This window comes from Thamnophis elegans, chromosome 7, assembly GCF_009769535.1.
Source record: "Thamnophis elegans isolate rThaEle1 chromosome 7, rThaEle1.pri, whole genome shotgun sequence".
Lineage (NCBI taxonomy): Eukaryota > Metazoa > Chordata > Lepidosauria > Squamata > Colubridae > Thamnophis > Thamnophis elegans.
The window spans coordinates 894417-920300 of record NC_045547.1 but is presented as its reverse complement, the minus strand read 5'-3'; the positions used below and the strand labels follow the sequence as shown (position 1 = coordinate 920300).

The 25884-nt window shown below is 50.9% G+C and overlaps 2 protein-coding genes across 2 annotated transcripts; one reads left to right on the top strand and one right to left on the bottom strand.

Moving 5' to 3' along the window:
• Nucleotides 1-6340: 6340 nt before the first annotated feature.
• NME6 (NME/NM23 nucleoside diphosphate kinase 6) lies at nucleotides 6341-16241 on the bottom strand. Its single transcript, XM_032221326.1, has 5 exons — nucleotides 16041-16241; nucleotides 10537-10639; nucleotides 9769-9808; nucleotides 7784-7944; nucleotides 6341-7572 (listed from the first exon to the last, which is right to left on the bottom strand). The coding sequence occupies exons 1-5, from the start codon at nucleotides 16131-16133 to the stop codon at nucleotides 7427-7429; spliced, it is 543 nt and encodes a 180-aa protein (XP_032077217.1). The 5' UTR covers nucleotides 16134-16241; the 3' UTR covers nucleotides 6341-7426.
• Nucleotides 16242-16766: 525 nt separating this feature from the next.
• On the top strand, nucleotides 16767-24367 carry RABL2B (RAB, member of RAS oncogene family like 2B). Its single transcript, XM_032221325.1, has 8 exons — nucleotides 16767-17128; nucleotides 19155-19184; nucleotides 20874-20953; nucleotides 21407-21486; nucleotides 21678-21789; nucleotides 23101-23198; nucleotides 23321-23404; nucleotides 23959-24367. Exons 1-8 carry the CDS (start codon nucleotides 17007-17009, stop codon nucleotides 24067-24069), a joined length of 717 nt encoding a protein of 238 aa, XP_032077216.1. The 5' UTR covers nucleotides 16767-17006; the 3' UTR covers nucleotides 24070-24367.
• The last annotated feature ends 1517 nt before the right edge of the window (nucleotides 24368-25884 follow it).

Here is a 25884-nt window from a genome sequence, read left to right as displayed (position 1 = left end):
GAGGAGCCACGTTTTGGGTTTTACTCTGTTCTTCATCGTTGTTGTGAGTTACTCAAAGCTGTGTTTCATGATGTGCATCCATACCTGTTTTATTTATTTTACTTACTTAGTTAGTTTGTCCCTCATGTAGAAGATAGCAATAGCAGTGAGACTTCTATACTGCTTCATGGGGCTTTCAGCCCTCTCTAAGCGGTTTACAGAGTCAGCATATTGCCCCCAGCAACAATCCGGATCCTCATTTTACCCACCTCGGAAGGATGGAAGGCTGAGTCAACCCTGAGAGATTAGGGTCAACCGGTGAGATTAGAACCACCGAACTGCAGAGCTGCAGTCAGCTGAAGTGGCCTGCAGTGCTGCACTCTAACCACTGCACCACCTCGGCTCTTAACAGCAAGATAACAGCAATAATAATAAACATGAATAAGAATATAGGAAATGGGTACAAATAAATATGGAGAGTAGGTCAGGGATGTTAGGCATCTTAAATAAATAATGTATAAATAAATAAACAACTCTCCCTCTCACGGACATACATGCCCCCTGACACGGCACATATTACCTCCATGTGGAAGAGAAAGCTAAATCCTTCAGAAACATGGTGGACATTAACTACGGGTTGAAGGGGCGTGACCTTCCTTCCATGTTTTACCTGCTCCAACCTCTATACCAGGGGTGGCTCCTCTACCACCTGTGGACTTCAACTCCCAGAATTCCCAAGCCATGCTGGCATTGAATGGCTTAGGAGTGTTGAGAACTGAAGTTCACAGATCATGAAAGGTTTATTGTTCTTCATCCTGGCTCTTCGCTGTTGGGTTTCCTTAAGTTTTTACGTTGCTAAACAAGGAGATCTTAGTTCTCCCAGCGGAATTGAACTTGTGTCACCTTCAGGGAATGCTTCTTACTAATTAGCTAGTTAGTGTCAAGAACGCTTAATTGGCAAAGTTGATGAGGAAGTTTTCCACCTCTGGTCCTTCAGCTGAGACTCCCTTTGACCCATGAAAGAGGCCCCCTGGGGACCCTGTTAACGGGGTGGGATTAGCACTTGGTGTTTTTCTGGAAGGCTCAAACAAGGTGCAAAGGGAGTTGTTAACTTTCTTGTCACAATCACAGCCCTCAATTCTCCTGGGCTCGTTGAGTTCTTCCACAGGGAGAGGCCATCAACTTAATCGTTCTCTTCTTTGGGCATGAAAAGGAAGGATAAACTTAGGCCTTCTCCTGACCAACTTCTTCACCTGGCCCCAAGGTGTGTTTGCATTCTGAGATCAACATGAAAGGACAAAGTTGTAGGAATTTTTAACACCACTTTTTGACCATGTAGGTTATTTTAAGAGTTAGTCTTTGGAAATAAAAGCCTTCCTTCCTTCCTTCCTTCCTTCCTTCCTTCCTTCCTTCCTTCCTTCCTTCCTTCCTTCCTTCTGTCCTTCCTTCCGTCCTTCCTTCCTTCCATCCTTCCTTCTTTACTTCTTGGCATAAAATGACTTTCCTTCCTTCTGCCCATTTTTCCATAAACATATTTTTTGTTATGGTTGATGGGCAAAACTTTGGGGAAATTGCAAGGCAACCAGACTTTATATGTTCATTTTTGGAAGAACATGACAATACTCACAATGGAAGTGTGGTTGTTAAAGCAGGGGGGGGGGGGGAACTGGCTGGGATGGCAAAACTTTCAGCTCCGATTAGAAAAAAGAGCCAAATTAAATACCGATCAGAAGCTCCACTTGAAGCTTTTTCAGGGACAGAAACCATGACATACAGATCTGGTGACCAGTAATATGTATAAGTTATAAAGACAATATCTTATATAAACATGAGTGTTTACATTGCAAAGTCAAGTTTTATCTCTATCTGCTATAAAGGGAATTGGAAGTCCTTTTACTTTGTGTATTTTTTAATTTTATTGCACCTGTCATTTTCTTTGTTTATTCTGTGTTCTAGTCTCCTTGACTATTTATTTTAAGTTTTTTTATTTCTCCTTTTAATAAGCTAATAAAGATAACAAAGATAAGACACTGCATGGGACGTGCCCATCCACAAAAGCCAAGAGAGTCCTGGCTACTGTCTGGATGTTGTTTTTCTTGCAAATGTTTCATTACTCAAACTAGATAACCTGATCAGCGCCGATTTGGGGAATGAAACACCTGCAAGAAAACAGCCAAGCTCAGAGAGCATCAAGGATCCCCTCAGCTCCTCCTCCTCCTCCTCTCTGAAAACCCCTCTCTCTTCTTGGACTGATGGTCTTACTTAATCGGGTAATGAAATGTCTGCAAGGAAACAACCAAGCTCAGAGAGCATCAAAGGACCCCTCATCTGCAGTTCGGCTGTTCTAATCTCACCGGCTCAAGGTTGACTCAGCCTTCCATCCTTCCGAGGTGGGTGAAATGAGGACCCGGATTGTTGGGGGCGATGTGCTGACTCTGTAAACCGCTTAGAGAGGGCTGAAAGCCCTATGAAGCGGTATATAAGTCTGCTATTGCTATTGCTAAGCAGGGCTCCTCCACCACCTGGACCCAAGGTGTAAACTACGCAGGGAGGCCTCCAAGACAGCCCAACATGGAGCAGCCGGGTATAAGATGGCAGGCGGGAATAGCATGCACCAAACAGCACCACCAAGTAGCTGGCATTGTGTAGTAGAGAAACATTTACGTAGAATACGGGCTAAATCAGGGGTCTCCAAACTTGGGAACTTTGAGACTCTGGGACTTCAATTCCCAGAATTCCCCAGTCCACAAGCCTTAAAGTTCCCACGTTCGGACACCCCTGGGCTAAACCATCCTAGGTCTGGATGGGAGATCCACAAAAGGTCAAGGAGAACAAGACAGTTGAGGTCCTGTGACCGAAAGAGAAAAGCCAAGAGTCCCAAAGATGCTTTTTTTCCCCAAGACTGGATTTTGTTTTCTTTGAAGATGTTTTGCTTCTCATCCAAGAAGCTTCTTCAGCTCCAACGGGATAGTGGGGGGGGTGGAAGGATTTGCAGAAGAAGTGCTCATTTTCATCCTTTTAAAGAGCCCTTGAGACCACTTGGAGGTTTCTGTGTCCTCAGGGCCTCGAGTGGTGCAAATGGTGCATGTAGTCTGCAATTTCCGCTCTGGAAATCCATTCCTACTCCCAAACCATTCAAAGGGTCTTCGCCCCAAATTGCATTGAAAGGCCAAAGGGGTCCCAGTGCGGTAGGAGCCCTCGGGTCTTGTGATTGGCTAGAAGAGGTGCTCCAACAGATCCCAGGAAGAACATCCGAGCTCTCTGTCCAGAAGGGTGCTAGGAACAACGAAGATCCTGAGCAGAGCCCTCAAATTCCCAGCCTCCGGGAGAGGAGCCATGATTGATGGAGACAGACTCCCCAGCAAAAGGAGAAGCGTTTCTTTACAAAAAGATAGCAATAGCAATAGCAGTTAGACTTATATACCGCTTCATAGTGCTTTCAGCCCTCTCTAAGCGGTTTACAGAGTCAGCATGTCGCCCCCACAGTCTGGGTCCTCATTTCACCCACCTCGGAAGGATGGAAGGCTGAGTTAACCTTGAGCCAGTGAGATTAGAACCGCCGAACTGCAGAGCTCCAGTCAATAGCAATAGCAGTTAGACTTATATACCGCTTCATAGGGCTTTCAGCCCTCTCTAAGCGGTTTACAGAGTCAGCATATTGCCCCCAACAACAATCCGGGTCCTCATTTCACCCACCTCGGAAGGATGGAAGGTTGAGTCAACCCTGAGCCGGTGAGATTAGAACCTCCGAACTGCAGAATTGCAGTCAGCTGAAGTAGCCTGCAATGCTGCATTTAACCACTGCGCCACCTCAGCTCTTCGATGTAATGCTATGCATCGTTTTGCAGGGGGGTGGAGTCCATATCATCTCCAACATGGCAGAATGGGACAAAGATGATTAGGGGACTGGAGATTAAAACATATAAAGAACGGTTGCTGGAATTGGATATGTCTGGTTTCATGAAAAGAAGGACCAGGGGTGATATAAGTTTTCCAACATCACAGGGGCTGCCCCAAAGAAGAGGGTCTCAAACTATTCTCCAAAGCCCCCCCCCCCGAGGGCAGGACAAGAAGCAATGGGTGGAAACTAATCAAGGAGAGAAGGAACCTGGAACGAAGGAGAAACTTCCTAACAGTGAGGACAATTAACCAGTGGAACAATCTGCCTCCAGAAGTTGTGAATTCTCCAACACTGGGAGTTTATAAGAGGAGATTGGACAGCCATTTGTCTGAAACGGTAGAGGGTTTCCTGCTTGAGCAAGGGGTTGGACTAGAAGACCTCCAAGGCCCCTTCTAACTCACCACAGCCAATTCACTGCGGGACAACTCGATTCTTTAAAACAATTACAAAATATTTTAAGTTTAGTTGTTCACATTTTGTTTTCCCCTCCTTTGGCAGCCGTTAATAATTCTATTCCATGATTTCTTCAACATTAGTGTAACCCTTGTCCCGTGAAGCGCTGGCCAAGGTGAATTCTCCAGCAGTGAGCTGTCATAGACCCTGAACACGGGACGTTTCTTTCCCAGACCGAAGTCACTGGTCCCATTTCGCTACCTGGATTCCAGGTGCTTTGCTGTGCCAGAATTCTTCCTTATGCTTTGTTGAAGAAACTACAGTGGTCTGGTTTACCCAGAATGCTCAACCCAGAGGTTTTATGGGTCGTTATGGTTGGGTCTTGTGAACCAGGCCTTCATTTCAATCCTGAGAAAGTTCTAGAACAGGGCTCTCCAACTTTGGCCACTTTTAAGAATTCCTCAGCCAGCAAAGTTGCCAACCTTGGCCACTTTAAAACTTGTGGACTTCAACTCCCAGAATTCTGGGAGTTGAAGTCCACAAGTCTTAAGGTGGCCAAGGTTGGAGACCCCTGTTCTAGAATGGGTCTTCCCCAATGTGAGGAAGAGCCAAGGTGGCGCAGTGGTTAGGGTGCAGCACTGCAGGCCACTTCAGCTGACTGCAGATCTGCAGCTCAGCGGTTCAAATCTCACCGGCTCAAGGTCGACTCAGCCTTCCATCCTTCCGAGGTGGGTAAAAATGAGGACCCGGACTGTGGTGGCAACTTGCTGACTCAATTTGCTACAAAATTTGTAAACCGCTTAGAGAGGGCTGAAAGCCCTATTAAGCGGTATAGAAGTCTAATTAATAAATAAATAATAAATAAATGTGGATTGAGTGTTCCTTGCTTCAGGCGCTTGGCTTCCCACATCCCTTCCCTCTAATTTGCTTCGATCTCCTTCATAAAGGGGCGTCCTCCACCTCGGCTGCAAATTAACTGCTGTTTATAATAGAAATCACATGGTATAACGATGGGACGTTGCAATCTTGTAATGAAAAATGGCAAATGATAGTTATGCAAGTTCCCAACTCTGCTATTTATCAATTCCCCACTGAAGCGTTGAGAAAAATGGATGTCTGAATGAATAAACCTTCGGCAAAATCACATCGCTTTGGTTAATCTAACTCAGTCGTTTCCCCCTTTTTCCTCAACTTGCAAGGTGCTTTTATCGTCAGGACTCTGCACTTTTGAGAGGGTTGCGTGGTTTTCAAAAAATAAACAAAACAACACCCAAGGTGGAGGATTCGAACACACAGCTGAGGGTTAAGGCACCAAGCTAGAAAGGGAGAGGCTGAAAGTGAGTTCCCCCATGGCCATGAAAGAGCCAAGTGGGTGAATTGGGGCCAATCGCTAGGAGGTTGTGAGTTCTAGTTCTGCCTTAGGCATGAAAGCCAGCTAGGGTGACTTTAGGCCAGTCCCTCCCAACCTCCCTCGCAGGGTCATCGTTGTGAGGAAAACAGGAGTGTTGGAAAATTGTTGTGTCTGATATGTTTGCCACCTCGAGTTATTTGTAAAAATAATAATAAAATAATAAACAAAATAAAATATAAAAAAATATAAATGAAATGAACATAAAACATAAAATAAAAATAAATAAAATAATAAAAATAAATACAATATAAAAATAAAATATTAAAAACATAAAATATATAGAATAAAAATAAAATAATCACATCTGCAATTCCCCTGCATGATTCACCATTTGACTGGGCAGTTTTCAGGGCTACCTGGGCCCTTCTCAATGCCTCCCGCAGAACCTCTCGTGGGCATCTTTACCATTCCCTTGACCATTTCCTAATGCTTTGCCAGTCAGATTCGCTGCCACATTTTGTCTTATCTAGCAATTTATTTACTTTTATTTCATTAAGAAGATTTCTAAGGCCACCCAGCTGACCCACGGTGACTCTGAGCGGCTTACAGAAATAAAACCCCAATGCAAAACCCCAAATAATTTTACCAATAAGATAAATACGTTTGGAGAAGTTGTACCCAAAATAGGGATTAATGTAATCCTATTTTTTTTTAAAAAAAAAAAATCCTTGCTAATTGTTCCATAAAACGGGTATCTCCTCTCTCATTTCTGGGGAAGGCCTGGCTGTCCACACCTGGGGAGGAGCGGGTGTCGTCCTTCCAGGATGTATTTGACCATCTCGTCTAAAAGGCAGCTGGTTGGCAGGAGAGAGACTCATAAACGGTCTAATTTATGTGTTGGCTTTCAGGGTGAAACTGGTAATGAATATTTACGCTCTGGGTGGAGGGAAGGCCGAGGTGGAGCAGGGGAAGCCTTTCCTTGAGGCTTGCTCACTTTTTGGAAGAAAGCAAACTTTCTTGGGTTCAAGAAAGGTATGAAATAAGGAGGCCAAACTCTAAACTCCAAAGGAGGGAGGTGATGCTTGGAGGATCACAAGGAAGGGACTTTCCGGGGTCCTTGGCTGGACAACCCAGAGGCTCTAAGGCTCCCAGACTTCAACTCCCAGAATTCCCCAGCCAGTTATGCAAGAGGTCAGAGGTCTTAAGCACGAGGTGGGAAGGGAGCACATCCCTCTTACAGCTGCCTGGGGCAAGACTGCCCCCCCCAACCTCCAAAGGGGTTCAGTGGGTAAACCCGCAAGGAGAAGGGCTCTTTGGCATGTGGGCAAAATCTGACCCAGAAACCAGTAACCTAAGAGTCAATAAAAATTCTAAGTCTTCTACCTAAAGTTGCCCGGAAGTTGGATCCTAGAAATTGGACTTCCGGTTCTTCTTAGAAGTCCAGTTGCCATGACTCAACTTCCAGATAGTAACCCAAGACCATTCTAGGCTGGAGGAAGGTCTAACCCTGTTAGAGTCCCACCTTCTGGACGTGATCCTTGGTCTCAGGCGCTTCAAGAGATCCAATGCAGACTGCTCCCCCCAGCCTGGAAACCCTGCCCTTCCGTGAAGCCCCCCAGGGAAGGCTGCACATGGCACACGCACGTCTGAATGCTCTTTGGCCTAGGAAGAGGGTCAAAGGCCCCTCTCTGCTGGTCCACACGCTGTAATGAAGCCTCAGCTCCTGAGGACCACAGCTGGACACGGCAGAGCCTCAGTTGACATCCACGAGAGCAACTTCAAGCTGGTTAATCCTGCTCCATCTAGCCGTCTTTCAGGTGGCAACCGATGGCCACGTGAGCTCCAACTGTTTCTCTACGGAGCCGTGGCTCCTCGTGTCGGTACCACTCCTCTTCGCTGAAATCTGGGAAGAAGAAGGCAATTTCCTTGCTGGCTGAGGCTGCAGAATCTGGGAGGGAAGAAGAGAAGAATGGAATCAGAAGGGGACTTAGAGGTCTTCTAGTCCAACCCCCTTTCTCAGGAAGGAAACCCTATACTACTCCGGACAAATGGCTGTCCAGGCGCTTCTTAAAAACCTTGGGTATTGAAGCACCCACAACTTCAAGAGGCTTTCAAGAGCCACCTGTACCCTTTCCTACAAATTCCGCTCTGGGGCTCACCTGAGCCATGGACGGTGTTCCGAGTGTCGGTGAGGCCCAAAGACCCGCGGATGGACTCCGGGGCCGTGTGGAGGGCACGATATACCTTGGTGGGGCCCATCAATGACCTCCAGCGTGTGACGGCTTCCTCGTGAGCCAGGATATAAACCCTCATGGGGCCACTTCAAAGGAAAGGAAAGATAAATCCCTGAGACTCCCTGGTCTCTGCATGCTTCGAAAGCCTTATCCTCCCTTCCCTCCCTTCCCTTTCCTTTCTTCCTCCCTTCTTTCTTTCCTTCCTCACTTCCCTCTTCTTCCTTCCATCTCCCTTCCACCTTCTTTCCTTCCTCCCTCCATCGCCTTCCTTCCTCTCCCTTCCCTCTTCTTTCCTTCCCTCCCTTCCTCCTTTTCCTTCCCCCTTCCTTCCATCTTCCTTGCTTGCTGCCTTCCTCCCTCCTGTCCTCCTGAACCCTGGCAATCTAGAAGACCCCCCACGTTCCCCCATCTGGAATACCAAGAGAGAAAGCGCTTCCATCTACAGCAGTGTTTCCCAACCTTGGCAACTTGAAGATGTCTGGACTTCAACTCCCAGAATTCCCCAGCCAGCGAACGCTGGCTGGGGAATTCTGGGAGTTGAAGTCCAGACATCTTCAAGTTGCCAAGGTTGAGAAACACTGATCTACAGGACAGCTTCTCAAGCCTCACCTAAGAACCTCTGGCCATTTGTGAAACTATGCTGCCTCCTGGTGGTCAAAACGCAACACAACTGCTTTTTGATTACCATATTTTTGGAGTATAAGACGCACCAAGATTTTGAAGAGGCAAATTTTTTTTAAAAAAAGTTTTTACACACTGCAAACCTCCCAAAAACAGTTCGTTTTTGCGAAAATGGGCCCATTTTGTTTTTCAAAAAAAAAGGTGCACGAATAGCCCTTTAAGGAGGCTTGCAGAATGCTCTTGGGAGGGTTGGGACCCCAAAAACAAGCAAAAAAGGGGCCTTTTTTTTTTGTGCAAAAACTGGCTTGTTTTCTGTCCAAAAAAAGGGCATGGATAGCCTTTAGGAGACTTATAGAGTGCTCCCGGGGGCTGGGGAGAGGGGAAGTTGAGCAAAAAAAGGCCCGTTTTTCACTCATTTCTGCCCTCCCCAGCCCCCAGGAGCTCTCTGAAAGTCTCCTGCAGGCTGTGCATGGCCATTTTGGTGAAGGGGGTGGGATTTCAGGAGGCAAAAAATTTATTCAGTGTATAAGACGCACCCAGATTTTCAACCTCTTTTTTGAGGAAAAAGGGGTGCGTCTTATACTCCGAAAAATACGGAAGGTGCAACACATCCAGCCAACCAGGGCCAGACAGAAGGCCCCCTGCCTGGTTTTTCAGGTCTCCCAACCAGGCTAACGGGGTCCGTTCACCTCATATATACTGTATATACATTCCTAAATTATAGAAGTTTTACTAGCTGTGTTGTCTTTGAGATATTTGTACCTGTGTGTTATATATACACACAAACACAGGTACAAATATCTTGATAAGAGAGGGAACACAACAGCTAGTAAAAGTCTTCCCACAATTTTACTTCTGTATTTTTCTTTTTCAACTTTGTTTTATACAAAATAAAAATATGCATTAAAAAAAAGAAATTTCTCATCTTTCCCATCCCAAATCTGTTGGGAATTTCTGCTATTTCTCAACTGGACATAAACGTGGATGGGTTATTCGTTTATTTTCTTAACTGAATTTTTAAGGCAACGGATCTCTCTGCCCCTTTTGTGTCAGGGGAGCAAGATATAATATGGACAAAGGTCTCCAACACACACACACACAAACACACACACACCAAAAAGAAGCCAAGATGGTGGCTGGGACCTAATGAGTCCTCTCCTTTTTTCCTACTCTTTCAACATTCCCCTTCCTCATTTCACCCGCCCTTAGATCAAAACAATGAAGTGTTTGGTGTGGAGGGAGCTGGGGAACAGGAAGGGGGGTCTTCTCACCACCATCTCTGGACCTACCTGGACATGAACTCCACCAGCCTCTGGTAGAAAAAACGCCCTGGAGGAAGAAGAAGAACAACTTCTGAGGAACTTCTGCTCTGCTCGTTCTCCACCCTCCTGGACCTCAATGCAAGGAAGGTCCCACGGCAACTGAGATGTAGGGCTGGTGCGCTACAAATTGGCTTGGATCCAGCATGGAGGTTCTAGCACAACAGCTCACCCCCAACTTTCAGGGAGAGACACAGCAGCCAAGATGGCCAAGGCTGACAAGAACATCATGGACTCCAGCTTTGGTCCCTGCCCCCAGGATCTCATCCGACCCACAGAAAGGAACTGGAGGAAAGATCTGACCCATCCTTTTCTTCAGCCCAACGGCGTGTCTGCCCATACCTGGATCAGGTTCACGCAGGAGGACTCTCAGCTCCATGAGGGACATGGACATGGTCAACACTAGGAGGCCCAGATTTTAAGCTCTAGAAATCCTGAGATTATTTCTCCAAGGCCCCCAAATGGGGGCTTGGGGTTTCTAGGTTCCATCTACTGAACCCCTTTATCTGTACATGAAGATCTTTGGGGGGCAGGAAGCCTCAGACCATCAGAGGAACTCCGAACTGGATCAAACCTGAGGGCCATCTACTCCAGCTTCTGGGACATCCACAGGCCAACTGGGTTGCATTGGGGAGGATCTCAAGACTGGATTGGATTGGGGGACACGAGACCCTTCCCCAGTCCTTCCCGGTAACCCGGATTTCAGCCCCTGCTGCATCTGGAAGCTTCCACACCCACCTGAGTGCTCCTGGTAGAACCTCTGACTGTCCTCCTTACTCCAGAGAAGGTCCTTTGTCCGGACGATCAAGAATTGGTGGTTGAGAATGGTTTCATGCACAGCCTAAGAGAAGGAAGAAAAGAATATACGGAGAATGTCTCTGGAGATTCTCCCTCATCGAGGTCGGGGTTGTCTCAAAAGGGGGGGGGGATTTCACGAGGCAACTGGTCTTTCTAGTTCTTCTTTGAAGACGCTTCACTTCTCATCCAAGAAGCGAAGATCATCTGCCATAACATCCTACCTGCTAATGACTACTTTAATTCAACCGCAATAACACAAGGGCCATCAAGATAGCAATAGCAATAGCAGTTAGACTTATATACCGCTTCATAGGGCTTTCAGCCCTCTCTGAGCGGTTTAGAGAGTCAGCATTTTGCCCCCAGCAACAATCCGGGTTCCTCATTTTACCCACCTCGGAAGGATGGAAGGCTGAGTTAACCTTGAGCCGGTGAGATTTGAACCGCCGAACTGCAGAACTGCAGTCAGCTGAAGTAGCCTGCAGTGCTGCATTTAACCACTGCGCCACCTCAGCTCTTGTATCTCCAAGAGATACAAACTCAACGTCATCCGTTCTAACCTTGATTGCAGGAAAAACTATTTCAGCCACAGAGGAGTAGTAAATGTGTGGAACACTCTACCTGATCCTGTTGCTAGGTCCTCTAACCCAGTGTTTCTCAACCTTGGAGACTTTAAGTCCTGTGGACTTCAACTCCCAGAATCCCCCAGCCAGCATAGCTGGCTGGGGAATTCTGGGAGTTAGCAATAGCAATAGCAGTAGACTTATATACCGCTTCATAGGCCTTTCAGGCCTCTCTAAGCGGTTTACAGAGAGTCAGCATATTGCCCCCAACAATCTGGGTCCTCATTTTACCCACCTCGGAAGGATGGAAGGCTGAGTCAACCCTGACTCAGTTGAAGTCCACAGGACTTAAAGTCACCAAGGTTGAGAAACACTGCTCTAACCCCCCCCCCATACCTTCAACCTTAAGCTGCCTACAGTAAGAGGTCCCTAAGGGGGCGTCCTTGAGCGCATCAGTGTGCCCACCGTCCCTGTCCCACTGTCCCCATTGATATGTCCTCTTTTTATGTGTTCATGGCGATGTTTTGCTTATTTATATCCATTTACGTGCGCCATTTTTTTCATGTGTTTTTCCTACTTGTTTCCGTGTACCTGTTGACAAATAAAAATAAATAAATAAGCTTCTTCTAACGCTTGGGTGAAGATTCTTCTTGGATGAGAAGTGAAACATCTCCTGTTGTAATATGGTTCCTTGTGTAGGTGTGTGTCCTCCATGGCCTAGTTCATACTAGGGCTTGCAGAGCCACGCTGAATCACACAGGAGAAAACAAACTCCTAGAAAGCCATAACATCCTGATAGTGAATAACATAACATCCTGAGATGTGCCCTACCATTGACGTCCAGGATTTGACCATATATAGAGAGAACTTTCCTGAAGCAGTAGATTAGAAATTGTACTTTTACAGGCTGTTTTTCCTCACATGCTGATTGCTCCTCCTGCCTTTGTCCTGTCTCAATAAAAGGGGCTCTCAGGTTCCCATCTGGGTCACTCCATCCCGAGAAAATTCATCTCCTGTCTTTTCTCAACATTGGCCTCATGGGCGAACAGCGGAAACTTCACAATCTCCAAAGGAAAAACCGGGAAGTCCAGTCGCCTGGTGAAAAGGAAGCCCCTTTGGGACAATATAAGGGGGCCATGGAAGTCCAAAAGTCCAAACCCATCGTCATCTGGCCATCCGTCCAAGAGGCTTTGGGGGAAGGTGAGGGGCTTTTATCTTCTCCTGCTGTCCCAAAAGTGTTTTTTTCCAAAGAGAAACTTTTTTTTCCGTTCGAAAACATTTTGCTTCTCACCCAAGAAGCTTCTTCAGTTCTTCAGAAACATGTTCAAAGAAAAACCAGAATGTCCACTTGTCTCGTGAAAAAGCACCTTTGGGACAATCAAGACCTGGAGGACAGACGGACAATCCCCACAGACATTCTGAAGAACTGAAGAAGCTTCTTTGGTAAGAAGCGAAACATTTTCAAAGAAAAACCCAAGGAAGTCCATTCAACTTTTTTTGGTGGGGGGGGGGATACTTTTGGGACAATCATGTCCTGGATGATGGAATTTAGAATTTAGAATTTTAGAATTTTATTAATATTTATAGGCCGCCCTTTTCCCTGAGGGGACTCAAAGCGGCTTACAAAGTATAGGGGGGGGGGGACACAAAAACGATGAACATAAACATTACATGAGTATAAAATAGTACACACCATTCATTCATCATTCGGGTGGGGACAGATTACGATCTTCATCCCCAGGCCTGCTGGGAGAGCCAGGTCTTGAGGGCTGCGCGGAAGGTCTGGACGGTGGTGAGGGTATGAATCTCCACGGGGAGATCGTTCCACAGGGTCGGAGCTGCAACTGAGAAGGCTCTCCTCCGCGTGGTTGCCAGTCGACACTGGCTGGCGGATGGAATTCGGAGGAGGCCTAATCTATGGGATCTAATAGGTCGTGTGGAGGTAATTGGCAGTAGGCGGTCTCTCAAGTACTCCACTACCATGAAGGGCTTTATGGGTGGTAAGTAGCACCTTGAAGCGCACCCGGAGATCAACAGGTAGCCAGTGCAGCTCGCGGAGGATAGGTGTTATGTGGGCGAACCGAGGTGCGCCCACAATCACTCGCGCGGCCGCATTCTGGACTAGCTGAAGTCGCCAGATGCCCTTCAAGGGCAGCCCCATGTAGAGCACATTGCAGTATTCCAGCCTAGAGGTCACAAGGGCCCGAGTGACTGTTGTGAGGGCCGGTTCAGGTAGGGTCGCAACTGGCGTACCAGGCGAACCTGGGCAAATGCCCCCCTGGTCACAGCCGTCAGATGGTGGTCGAAAGTCAGCTGTGAGTCCAGGAGGACTCCCAAGTTGCGAACCTTCTCTGAGGGGTATAGAGTTTGACCCCCCAGCCTGAGTGATGGAACATTAGCCGAATTATTGGGAGGAAAACACAACAGCCACTCGGTCTTCTCCGGGTTGAGTACAAGCTTGTTAGCCCTCATCCAGTCCCTAACGGCTTCGAGACCCCGGTTCATCACGTCCACCACTTCATTGAGTTGGCACGGGGCGGACAGATACAGCTGTGTATCGTCCGCATATTATAGCAATAGCAATAGCAGTAGACTTATATACCGCTTCATAGGCCTTTCAGGCCTCTCTAAGCGGTTTACAGAGAGTCAGCATATTGCCCCCAACAATCTGGGTCCTCATTTTACCCACCTCGGAAGGATGGAAGGCTGAGTCAACCCTGAGCCGGTGAGATTTGAACCGCTGACCTGCTGATCTAGCAGTAGCCTGCAGTGCTGCATTTAACCACTGCGCCACCTTGGCTCTTATATTGATGGTATCTTATCCCGTGCCTCCGAATGATCTCGCCCAGCGGTTTCATGTAGATGTTGAATAGTAGGGGGGATAAGACCGAGCCCTGCGGCACCCCATATGTTAGGGGCCTAGGGGTCGATCTCTGCCCCCCAACTAACACCGACTGCGACCTGTCCGAGAGGTAGGAGGAGAACCACCGCAAAACAGTGCCTCCCACCCCCACCTCCCGCAGTCGTCGCAGAAGGATACCATGGTCGATGGTATCGAAAGCCGCCGAGAGGTCAAGGAGAACCAGGATGGAGGCATGGCCTCCATCCCTGGCTCCCCAGAGATCATCGGTCAATGCGACCAAAGCGGTTTCTGTGCTGTAACCAGGTCTGAAGCCCAACTGGAAGGGGTCAAGGTAACTGGCTTCCTCCAAGGACCGTTGAAGCTGGAAGGCCACCACCTTCTCAACAACCTTTCCCACAAAGGGGAGGTTGGAGACTGGACGATAATTATTGAGAACAGCTGGATCCAAAGATGGCTTCTTCAGGAGGGGTCTCACCACCGCCGCTTTGAGTGCGGCGGGGAAGTGCCCCTCCCAAAGAGAGGCGGTGACAACCGCCTGGATCCAGCCTCGTGTCACCTCACTGCTGTTGGCAACCAGCCAGGAGGGGCACGGGTCCAGTACACAGGTGGAGGCACTTACAGCGCTCATGGCCTTGTCCACATCCCCAGGGGCAACATCCTGAAACTCAACCCAGGGATGGTCTATCAATTCGTCCTCTTGTGCCTCGGCTGGATCTGCAGGGGTAGAGTCCAAGTCCGACCGAAACCAAGCAACTTTGTCCGCTAAGAATTGGGCATAATCCTCAGCCCTACCCTGCAAGGGTTCCCCCATATCCCTCCTATTTAGGAGGGAACGGGTTATCCTAAACAGGGCGGCTGGGCGGGACTCAGCGGACGCAACCAAGGTGGCAATATATGATCTTTTTGCTGTCCTAAGTGCCCTGATGTACTCCTTGGTGCAAGTTGTCAAGAGTGCTCGGTTCGAATCGGACTTATCGGACCTCCATAGGTGCTCTAGGCGTCTCCTCCGGCGCTTCCTCTCCCGGAGCTCCTCGGTGAACCAAGGAGGCCTCCGGGGTCCGCCGCCTCGGAGGGGCCGTAGTGGCGCAATCCGGTCGAGGGTCTCCGATGCTGCCGAGTGCCAGGCAGCAACCAGAGTCTCCACCGGACTGTGGGCGAGGGTATCAGGAATGACCCCAAGCTCCGTCTGGAACCTCAGAGGGTCCATAAGTCGCCTGGGGCGGAACCACTTGGTCGGTTCCTCCTCCCTACAGTGGGGGTTTGGCCTCCGAAAGTGTAGCCTCAGTAGGCAGTGGTCTGACCACGACAGGGGTATGATCTCATTACCCCTCAGACCAAGATCACAAGTCCACTGCTCCGAGAGGAATATGAGGTGGAGAATCTTCATAGATGACCTGCCTTGCTGCAGCTTCACATGGCATCTTTAACCCCACAATACAATCCAGTTTGAAGATTACGAAACTTTTTTCAAAGTAGGTCATCCCTTATTTGCCTAGGACTGGTCCCAAAATGGAGAAGGTCCTCCACAACCAATTTCCCCTGGAGGTCTGATGGACTACCAGACCTCACACTGAATGGCCCTAATCCCAATTTTATAGAGAAATAATCCAGACACAAAATATACATATTCATCCAAGCACTGGAGACCCCAAATCAGGGGCAGCCAATGGCAGCAGGAGGGCGGGGGGGGGGGGTGTCTCACGGCAACAGAAGGTCTAAGCTTCCCCATCTACCCATCTTGAGGGTGACCCATGGTCTACCCAATGCGCCACTGGAAAGGTGGAAGCTGACCTGCACCTCCAGCTCCTTCTGTAAAGGGAAGGGAAGTGGGGACAACGTGGAAGGTGGACTTCAACTCCCAGGATGCCTCAGCCAGCTTTGGAAGTCTCCCCGTCTTAAAGAGACGGGGGGGGGGGGGGGGGGAGAAACTCTGCTCCGGAAAGCTTGGGGAGGGGAGGGGGCTATTTCCAGCGGCGGCCCTTGCGCCACCCCCCCCCCTCCCGGCCTGCCCTGGCCCTTACCTCCAGCACCAGCGGGTGGGCCACCGCGTCGGGCTTGGCGACGGCCAGGGTCAGCTGCAGGGCCCTCCGCAGCCCCGCCCAGGAGGCCCTCATCTTGCGCCGGGGGGGGGGGTTGTGGGGCGGAGGGGTCCCTCCGCTGCGAGGCAGAGGAAGGGAGACGCACGTGTGCACCGGCACGGCCCCTTCCGGGGCTGGGACGCCCTTGCACGCTTTTGCACGCCCCGCCCCGACCGGCCAGGAGGAGCCGGAAGCGGAGGGTGCCCGGGGCGCTTTTGCACGCTTGGGACCCCCACCCACCCACGCACATGGGGGTGCAAGGGGCAGCTGGAAGCGAGAGGGGACAGTTGCATGCTTTGGCACCTCCTTCCTCTCCCTTGCAAGCGTCCTTGGCACACTTCGGCCCGCCGCTTTCCAGGCTGGCCGCTTCCCCCTGAAACACACCCCGGTTTGCAAGGGGGAGCAGGAAGAGAGGCGCAACTGGGGCGCGTTTGCACGCTCGGCGTTCCCCCCACCCCACCCCACCCGGCGTGCAAGGGGACGCGGGAGGCCGCGGCAGACTTTTGCACGCCTTTTCCACGCTCCCCTCCTCCTCCCCCGCTTTGCAAAGGGAAGCAGGAAGGGAGGCGCAAGTGCGCGACGCTTTTGCACCCTTCCTGCCGCCTCCCAGCCCGGGCTCGCGGGGGAGGCTTTGCGCGGCTTTTGCACGGCTTTTGCACGCCTTTCTTGTAGGGCTTAGCGAGGGGGCGGCAGCGGGGCGAGTCCCGCGGGGCCGCGCGCAGCATCCGGCCGGTCGCCTGGCAGCCGAGGCGGCGTCTGCTGGGCGGGGAGCGAGTGGGGGGAGACGGCAGCCTTGCAGAGCCGGGGGTCGGAGCGAGGCGGCTTCGCGGGGATCCGGGCTGAGGCTTCCTCCTCCCCCTGAGACCCCCCCTCCTCCTCCTCCGCCTCTGGCGGGCCGGTGGGCGCCGCATGGCCAAGCCGGGGGGTCCCGAGGGGGAGCCCGCCCACGCCGCCCTGGACCAGGAGAAGTACGACGCGGAGGAGAACGTCAAGATCATCTGCCTGGGCGACAGCGCGGTGGGCAAGTCCAAGTGAGTGGCCTCCGGAGACCCCCGCCGCCCAGAGGAGGGTCTCCTCCCTCGCCCGCCCCCCCCCCAGTCCCAGGGGAGCGTTGGGAGCCGCGCAACCGTCCGCTGCTCTGCGCCCCCCCTCTCCTCCGGAGCCCCAGCCAGGGTGGGGGTCGCGACCCCACCCCCCAACTCTGCAGTCCGGGACGGGGTCGCTGAGTCCGTTTGGACCGTCCATCGCCCCCCCCCCCAATCCCAGAAACCCACCGTGGCTTATAAGGGCAGAGGGGGCTCAACTGCCCCACGGGTGGGAGTGGGGCAAACGAGGTGGAGGTCCCGGGCGAGAAGGGGGCCTCTTGCCCTTGGGGCCACCCGAGGGCCCAGCAACTCCGCTAGAGGGTCCAGGGGCTCTGATGCGCACGTCTAGATGGTCTCTAGGGCCAGGCTGACTGGGGAATCCCGGGGGTCGGAGCCCCTTCCCTCTCTCAGCTGAGACATCCACCGCTCGCTCGACGGGGGTCTGGTTGAGTCGCGCAAGACAGGTTACACCAGTGTTTCTCAACCTTGGTGACTTTAAGTCCTGTGGACTTCAACTCCCAGAATCTGTGCTGGCTGGGGGATTCTGGGAGTTGAAGTCCACAGGACTTAAAGTCACCAAGGTTGAGAAACACTGGGTTACACAACCTCACACACAGCAGCTGCCTTCCCACCATCAGCTGAGAAGTTTTCAGGGAAGATCATCAGTGCTAGAAGGGAGGAGAGGAAGGAGAAGGGATGGAAGAGGAGAAGGAGGGAAAGAAGGAGAAGAGGGAGGGAGGAAAGGTTGGGTGCGGAGGAGCGATGGAGGAGGAGGGGAAAGAGAAAGAACAAGAGAAGGAGAAAGGGAGAGGGAGGAGGACTGTGGCGTCCTTGGTGCTCTCTGAGTTTGATGGTTTTCTTGCAAACTATGTCACAATAATCGGCGGTAGTGCTAGCACTGATGCTGTTACCTGGTTGGGTCATAAAAGGTCTGCAAGAAAGCCCCCAACTTCAGAGAATCCCTAGTCATTCCTCCTCCTCCTCTCCACAAACCCCATCACCTCCCAGCCCTGATAAGGTTGCTTAGCTGGGTCATGAAACGCCTGCCAGAAAACCACCAGGGATCCATCAGTTCGACCCTGCAGATCTTCTCCTTTATTGCTGCTTCTCTTCATTTCTGGGGAGAGCCTTCGGTTCTTCCCTTTGGGCTCAGCTTCCTCCCACGGGGGTGGACTTCAGCTGGGCATTAGGGGTGTGGTGGTGCCAGGGAAGGGATGATGGATGGGAACCCAAAGCAAACCCACTTGGTTTAATGGTTGGCCCAAAATCTGTTGGATGCAGGAGACCAGCAGCCAGGATAGAGTTTGAGAACAAAGAGAATATATTCCATGGTACCTATGGGTGGTCCTTGACTTACAACCAGAATCGAGCCCAGAATTTATGTTGCTAACTGAGAAATTTGTCAAGTGAGTTTTGCCCCATTTTTTATGACTTTCTTCGCCACATTGAGTCGTTAAGTTAGTAACTTAGTTGTTAAGTGAAACTGGCTTCCTCCAAGGACTTTGCTGGCACGAAGGTCACAAAAGGGGATCATGGGACACCCTCCCCCTCCCCCCCCCCAGACACTGCAACCGTCATAAATATGAGTCAATTGTCAAGCGTCCAAATTTTCACCCTGGGAACTCTGAAACGGTCGTGTGAAAAATGGCCATAGGTTTCCTTTTTTCGGTGCCATCATAACTTTGAACGGTCACTAAACGAGACGTTGTAAGTCAAGGACAACCTGTATTCCGAAGAATCTGATCTAGTAACGGTCAGGACAAATTGGGGCCGGTTGGGAGTCAGTGGAGTTCACGGGGAGGGAGGGGGGGAGGAAGGGGGCTGGTCTTCGGTCTCTCTTGGGGGTGTAAGGACTCCAGACCGATGATGCATTTGACACCCCCCCCTCCGTCCCCCTCCCCACCCCCCTGGGGCTCTGCCTGGCCTCCTCCCACAGAATCTCCCTCAACGGGTCGCTCTCCCTCTTTTCCAGATTGATGGAACGCTTCCTCATGGAGGGGTTGTATCCTTTGACCCTCGGCTGACGGGTGGAAATCCCACCCCAGGACAAGGGGGCGGCTGCGTCTCCTCAGCTCCTGGGGGCCTAAGAGCAGGTGGAGCTTCTTCCAGCCTCCAGGGGCAACCAGGCCTTCTTCCCCCAATCGCCCACCCTGGAGCTTCGGATGGCGCGAAGGAGGAGAGAAGTGGAAATTAGTCAGGCGTTGCAACGTTCCCCAGGTGGCCCCAGGTGCCTTTCTCCCAGGTGTCCTCCATCCATCATCCATCCATCCCTATAATCATCTATCCATCTATCCCTCTCCTATCTATCCATCCATCTCTTTCTTCTATCTATCCATCCATCCATCTATTTATCATCAATCTATCCATCCATCCATCCCTATAATTTCTCACCTATCTATCCATCCCTCTCTTCTATCTATCCATCCCTCATCTATCCATCTATCCCTCTCTTCTATCCATCCATCCATCTATCATCAATCCATCCATCCCTATAATCTCTTATCTATCTATCCATCCCTCTAATCTCTCATCTATCCATCCCTCTCTTCTATCTATCCATTCATCTATCTCATCTATCTATCTATCCATCTATCCCTCTATCCATCTATCTCTTTCTTCTATCTATCCATCCATCCATCTATTTATCATCAATCCATCCATCCATCCCTCTAATCTCTCATCTATCCATCCCTCTCTTCTATCTATCCATCCCTCATCTATCCATCTATCCCTCTCTTCTATCCATCCATCTCTCATCTATCTATCCATCCCTCTCTTCTATCTATCCATCCACCCATCCATCATCAATCCATCCATCCCTCTAATCTCTCATCTATCCATCCCTCTCTTCTATCTATCCATTCATCTATCTCATCTATCTATCCATCTATCCCTCTCTTTCTTCTATCCATCCATCCACCTATTATGTGCTATCTATTTGTCTGTGTAGCCATCATATATTCTATCTATCTAGCATCAATCTATCAATCCAGCCATATAATCATGTACAGTATCTATATATACATATATCATGTTCTATCTATCATTGATCTATCCATCCATCCCTATAATCTCATCTATCTATCTATCTATCTATCTATCTATCTATCTATCTATCATCTATCTATCTATCACTATCTATCATCTATCTATATCTATATCTATCTATCTATATATATATATATATATATATATATATATATATATATATATATATATATATATATATATATATATGTACCTGCCTGCCTACCCAGAAAATAATTAGAGCTATAATTAAAATAAAGGTAGACCTTGACGTACCAGCACAATTGAGCCCAAAATCTCTGCTGCTAAGCAGGACAGTCCTTAAACAAGTTTCGCCCCATTTTATGACCTTTCGTGCCCCAGTTGTTAAATGAATCCCTGCCGTTGATGCGTGAGTAACACGGTTGTGAAGGGAACCTGTCTTCCCCGTTGACTTGGCATGGTCAGAAGATTGACCAGGGATGATGAAAGGTCTCCAGTCTCGAGCAGAGGGTGGGGTCTCTACGTCCTCTTCTAAAACTCTCCTAAACTCCCCCTGGGGTTGTGGGTGGGGGGCTGGTGAGTAGAAGCAGTCAAGATGCTGCGTTGATGCCACTTCTGAGGAACCCCTACTTGGCTTCTTCCCTTCTGAAGACCACCTCCTTTCCTTGACCCTGGCCCACAGCAAACCCCAGCAGCTCTCGACCTTTGCCCTGACCCTCTACAAGCACACGGCCACCGTGGACGGCAAGACGGTCCTTGTGGGTAAGGGCTTGCTGGACCCCGTGAGGGGGAGAGCATGGGGTGGAGTCCACTCCCCGATCTCATTGGGTGGGACCCCATTCTGATAACACATCTGCCCACGGTTTGAAGTTGCCCCTTGAGGGGCTGAGAAGCTTGCTGGATGGGAGGTCCCCCTGGTCGTTGGGTCTCAGCAGAAGATCCACGATCTCTCTCTCTCTCCCCCTCCGCTCTCCCTTCAAGGGCTCCCTATGTTCAGAAGATTCCCAGGTTGGGGGAGGCTGACTTAATGGATCTTCTGGCTTAGAGAAGGGGCCCCTTTTGAAGATGGGTGGACTTCAACTCCCTGCCGGCTGGGGAATCCCGAGCGTTGAAGCCCACCCACCTCCAAGCCGCCGCGGTTGAGAGACACCGTCCGAGAGAGGTGGGGTTGGTTGAAGTGGGTCCTCTGTGAGCTGTGGGATTCCTGCTTTCCAGACTTCTGGGACACGGCCGGCCAGGAGCGTTTCCAGAGCATGCATGCGTCCTACTATCACAAGGCCCATGCTTGCATCATGGTAAGGAAACGGGCACATGGGGTTTGGGGTGGGGGTTGTCCAATGAAAGGATGGAGACCCCTGGTCTAGTAGGCCTTTCTCCCTGGGGCTGTTTGCACCCTGAGTCGTGTCCCACCAGGATCTGAGACTTTGGTTGCAGTTTGATTAGCTCACGATAAGCTTCTTCTCCCTCCCCCCTCCCCCTTTCCCAGGTCTTTGATGTCCAGAGGAAGGTCACCTACAAGAACCTGGCCAACTGGTATAAGGAGCTGCGTGAATTCCGGCCTCAGATCCCTTGCATTGTTGTGGCCAACAAGATCGATGGTGGGCCTCCTCCCCTTTCCACCTCTGGGAAGTCCACCGGGGGGAGGAGATCTGATTCAGCCACTTCTTGGACAAGGGGGAAATCTTCTGGCCTTCAGGCTTTTAAGGGGACACACACACACACACACACACACACTTACTTGCCCCAAGGCTGCTTCACCAGTTATGGAGAGCATCACAATGGAGGTTCCTCTTAAAGCTTCATCAACCAAAAGGAAATTGGAAAATGCAATATGACGGAGAGTTGGATGGGGCCTCGGAGGTCTTCTAGTCCAACCCCCTGCTCAAGATGGCATATCAGACAAATGGTGGTCCAATCTCTTCTTCTTAAGGACGTAAACGTGAAATCCTGGTGAGGAGCTTAAGGGGAGGTGGCAAACTGCAGGGTTTTACTTCCCCAACTCAAAAGCTGTCGCTCCCATCCAGCCATGGGGCTCTGTCCCAACCGTGGCCCATTCCTAGCCAGGTACGTGTTTATTTGTTTAGGAGACCTATGTGGCTGCCCACTCACCCATTGACAGTCGCAACAACGACATCAACAGTTGCGTAGCAGAAGCGGGCAGCCATTTGTGGGGCAGGCAGATGCGTTGTTTAATTAATGGTCCTCATCTACAACAGGAGCCCAGATGTTTCTGGGACGGGGCAGAAGCGTTTTAAGGCCTTGGGGGCAACTTTCAGAGAAGGGATGGGGATGTGTTATGTCGACACAGCCACACTGTCCTTGTCTCTTCCCTGAAGAAGGAGACGAGAGAAGCTGAAGGACTTAAGGGTCCCGTCTTCACCTGGCCCACCTCCAGTGGGTCTCGTCTGGGTGGGGGCATCTCAGTCTCTCAGGAATTCAGAGGAAGCAACGTCTGGCTTACGCAGATAAGCGAGTTGAAGACATTGGACAATGCTTGGTCTGGAATTGCGTAGGGTTTCCTGCCTGAGCAGGGGGTTGAAGACCTCCGAGGCCCCTTCTAACTCTTATTATTCTGGGAATTAACCAGAGGGATGGCTTCCCTCCAGAAGTTGTGAATGCTCCAATATTGGAAGATTTTAAGAAGAGGTTGAACAACCGTTTGTCTGAAATGGTAGAGGGTTTCCTGCTTCAGCAGGAGACCTCCAAGGTCCCTCCGTCTCTGGAAGAACCTGCCATGTTTGGTTGGTTCTTCGGTGCTTCTGGTTGCAAACTCGGCGGTTGGGTTGCTTCAGTCACCGAGCGAAGCCTGTGGCTGCTTCCTTGTCTTGGGCTGCGTCCCCTGGGACCCTTCTGGGTCAACCGGGGCCCAGCCCCTCCTGGCCACCCGGTTCTCTTTGGTTTCCTTCTAGCCGACCTGAAGGCCACCCAGAAAAGTTTCAGCTTCCCCAAGAAGCTCAACCTGCCCCTCTACTTCGTCTCTGCGGCCGATGGCACCAACGTTGTGAAGGTGGGGGAGGAAGACCTGGATTCCTGGGCAAGGGTGGGTGGGGGGACCAGGGAACCACTGGCCGGGCAGGGAAGGGGTGCCCAGCGGTGGCCTCCCTGGTTGACCTCTGCCTTCTTCTGTAGCTCTTCAGCGATGCCATCAAGCTGGCTGTGGCCTACAAGGAGAACTCCGGGGACTTCATGGACGAAGTGCTGAAGGAGCTGGAGGCAAGAGAGGCACCTGGGGGGGCTGCTTGGGGCTGGAGGCCCAAAGGCCCCCCTGGGAATGGGTGCAGATGGGCTTTCCGGGAGGCTCTGGGCTCCCCCGGTGCGGCTTAGCTGCAGTTAGCGGATAGTTTGTGGACCTGACTTCAGTTTTCTTTCTTCAGTTTCCCTCCCCTCCCTCCCTCTTCTTTCCTTCCCTCTTTCCTCTCTGCCTGCTTCCATCCTTCCTCTCTCTCCCTCCCTCCCTGTCTACTTTTTCCTTTGTTCCTCCTTCTTTCCTTCCACTCCCTCTTTCTTCATTTCCTCCCTTTTTCTTCCCTCCTCCCCCTTTTTTCTTCTCTTCCTCCGTTTTTCTTCCTTCCTCTCCCCCTCCTTCCTCCTGCCTGCCTGCCTCTCTTCCCTCCCTCCCTCCCTCCCTCCCATCTGCAAGCCGCCTCTTGCGCTGCTCCCTCTGCTGAAGCCTCCCTGTGGCTGCAGGCGGTCATTGCAGGCTGTTGCCCTAGGAGAGCTCCAGGTGTGGAGCACCTGTTTCCATCCTTTTTCCTCTTTCTCTGCAGAATTTTGAGCTGGAGGCGAAGGAGGAGGGGGAGCAGGAGGAGGACTCCCCCACTGAGGAGGCCAGTCAAGGGGAGCCTTCGTCCGTCCAGCTGAGCCCCGGGAACGAGTAACCGTGGCCTGCCTGCGCCTGGACGGAGACTGCGGGCAGCCCTCCCTGCTCAGCGGAGGCCACCAGGGACCTCCGAGAAGGCCAGCAGGGGGAGGTCAGCTCTGCTGCCCTGGGAGGAGGAGGAGGAAGCCAAAGGACCAGGCTTCCTAGCCCAGAGAAGAGGGGCTGCCGGCTCTGGTAGAGACCTTGGGCTGCCCAGGCCCCCATTCCACTTCTAGAAGGACCCTGAGTCTACGTTGTTGATGTTGTTGTTGTTGCAAAGATTCCACCTGGAGAAATAAATTTTGGAAGTCTGGAAACCAGCCTGGTAGCTTCTCTGAGAAAGCACAATCGCTCTGCTTGTGTGTGTCAACCTCCGGTTGTGTTAAACCCTTAAGTTTAATAAACTTATATGCCTCCCAATCCCGAAGGACTCCGGGCGGCTTACATAAAAGACAATTTAAAAACTACTAAAAAAGTTTAAAACAAAGCAGGTTAAAACACAACACACACTCAACCGTAGTGGGGCTGGACCTCATTCAAGAGGTCAACAGCCCCAGGCCTGCCGGAACAGCCTGGTCTTAACAGACTTTCGGAAGGCTGAGAGAGTGGGGAGGGTCCGGATCTCGGGAGGTGGATCGTTCCATAGGGCCGGAGCAGCTACAGAGAAGGCTCTCCCCCGAGGAGTCGCCAAACGACATTGTCTAGTTGATGGCACCCGGAGAAGGCCCACCCTGTGCGATCTTATCGGTCACTGGGAGGTATGTGGCAGGAGACGGTCCCGTAGATATCCAGGCCCTAAGCCATGTAAGGCTTTAAAGGTGATGAGAAAGGGGAGACGCTGCGGTGGCCACCGCTGTATTGGGTCTCCTGGAGCAGAACTCCTGGAGGGACCCAAGCACAGCAGGCCCCGCAGTCTAAGAAAGTTGTGTGAAACAATCACAGTCCGGTATGATGTCTTTGCAGCGACTGTGATCCCCTCTGGAAACGGACGTCGCCTCCTGACTAGAGCAGTGATGGCGAAAGTTTTTCTGCTTGGGTGCCAAAAGGGCGCGTGTGCGTGCCCACAGCCATAATGCAATGCCCTCCCCTCCCCCCACCCGCGCATGCACGCACTGAAGCCTCCAGACCTCTGGTAGGCCCGTTAGGATGTTTTGTGCCCTCCCCGGGCTTCAGGGGAGGGCAAAAAGGGGGAGGGCAAACCAGCTGAGGAATTCTGGGAGTTCATGTCCCCAAGTTGCTACGGTTGGAGACCCCTGCTGTAAAAGGAGGCCCTCTCTAGGAATTCCAACACGGTCAACTTTTCCTCAAATGGCCAGTCCCCAGATCTTTGGGTTTCACAGAGTGTGACCATTAGGTGGAGAAAGACTTCATGGTCAGCCCTAATGGGCTAAAATGACCGCTGTTTCAGAGTTTTGATTTGTGATAGCTCAGTGTTTCTCAACCTTGGCAACTTGAAGATGTCCGGACTTTAACTCCCAGAATTCTGGGAGTTGAAGACCGGACATCTTCAAGTTGCCAAGGTTGAGAAACACTGATGTAGAGGCACTTGTGCAAAAAAATAATAACAATAACTAGCATGGGTAGGTGGTCTTTAATGAAAAAGTGGGCAAGGTGGAACTTCCCACACCCCAATACAACAGCTGGCCTCCGAAGTGGAGAAGGTTGATGTTTACTGGCGATCTGATCATTGGTAGCTGTGCCATCTTCAGATCCAGCAGTTTTGCCCGTTGGTCAAGCTGACCAAGTCTACCTTTGAGTGGAAATCCTCCTCTGATCTTCAGCCAAAGCCAACCTTGGTCAGGTTGACCCAAGTGAAAGAATGGGTGCTTGACGC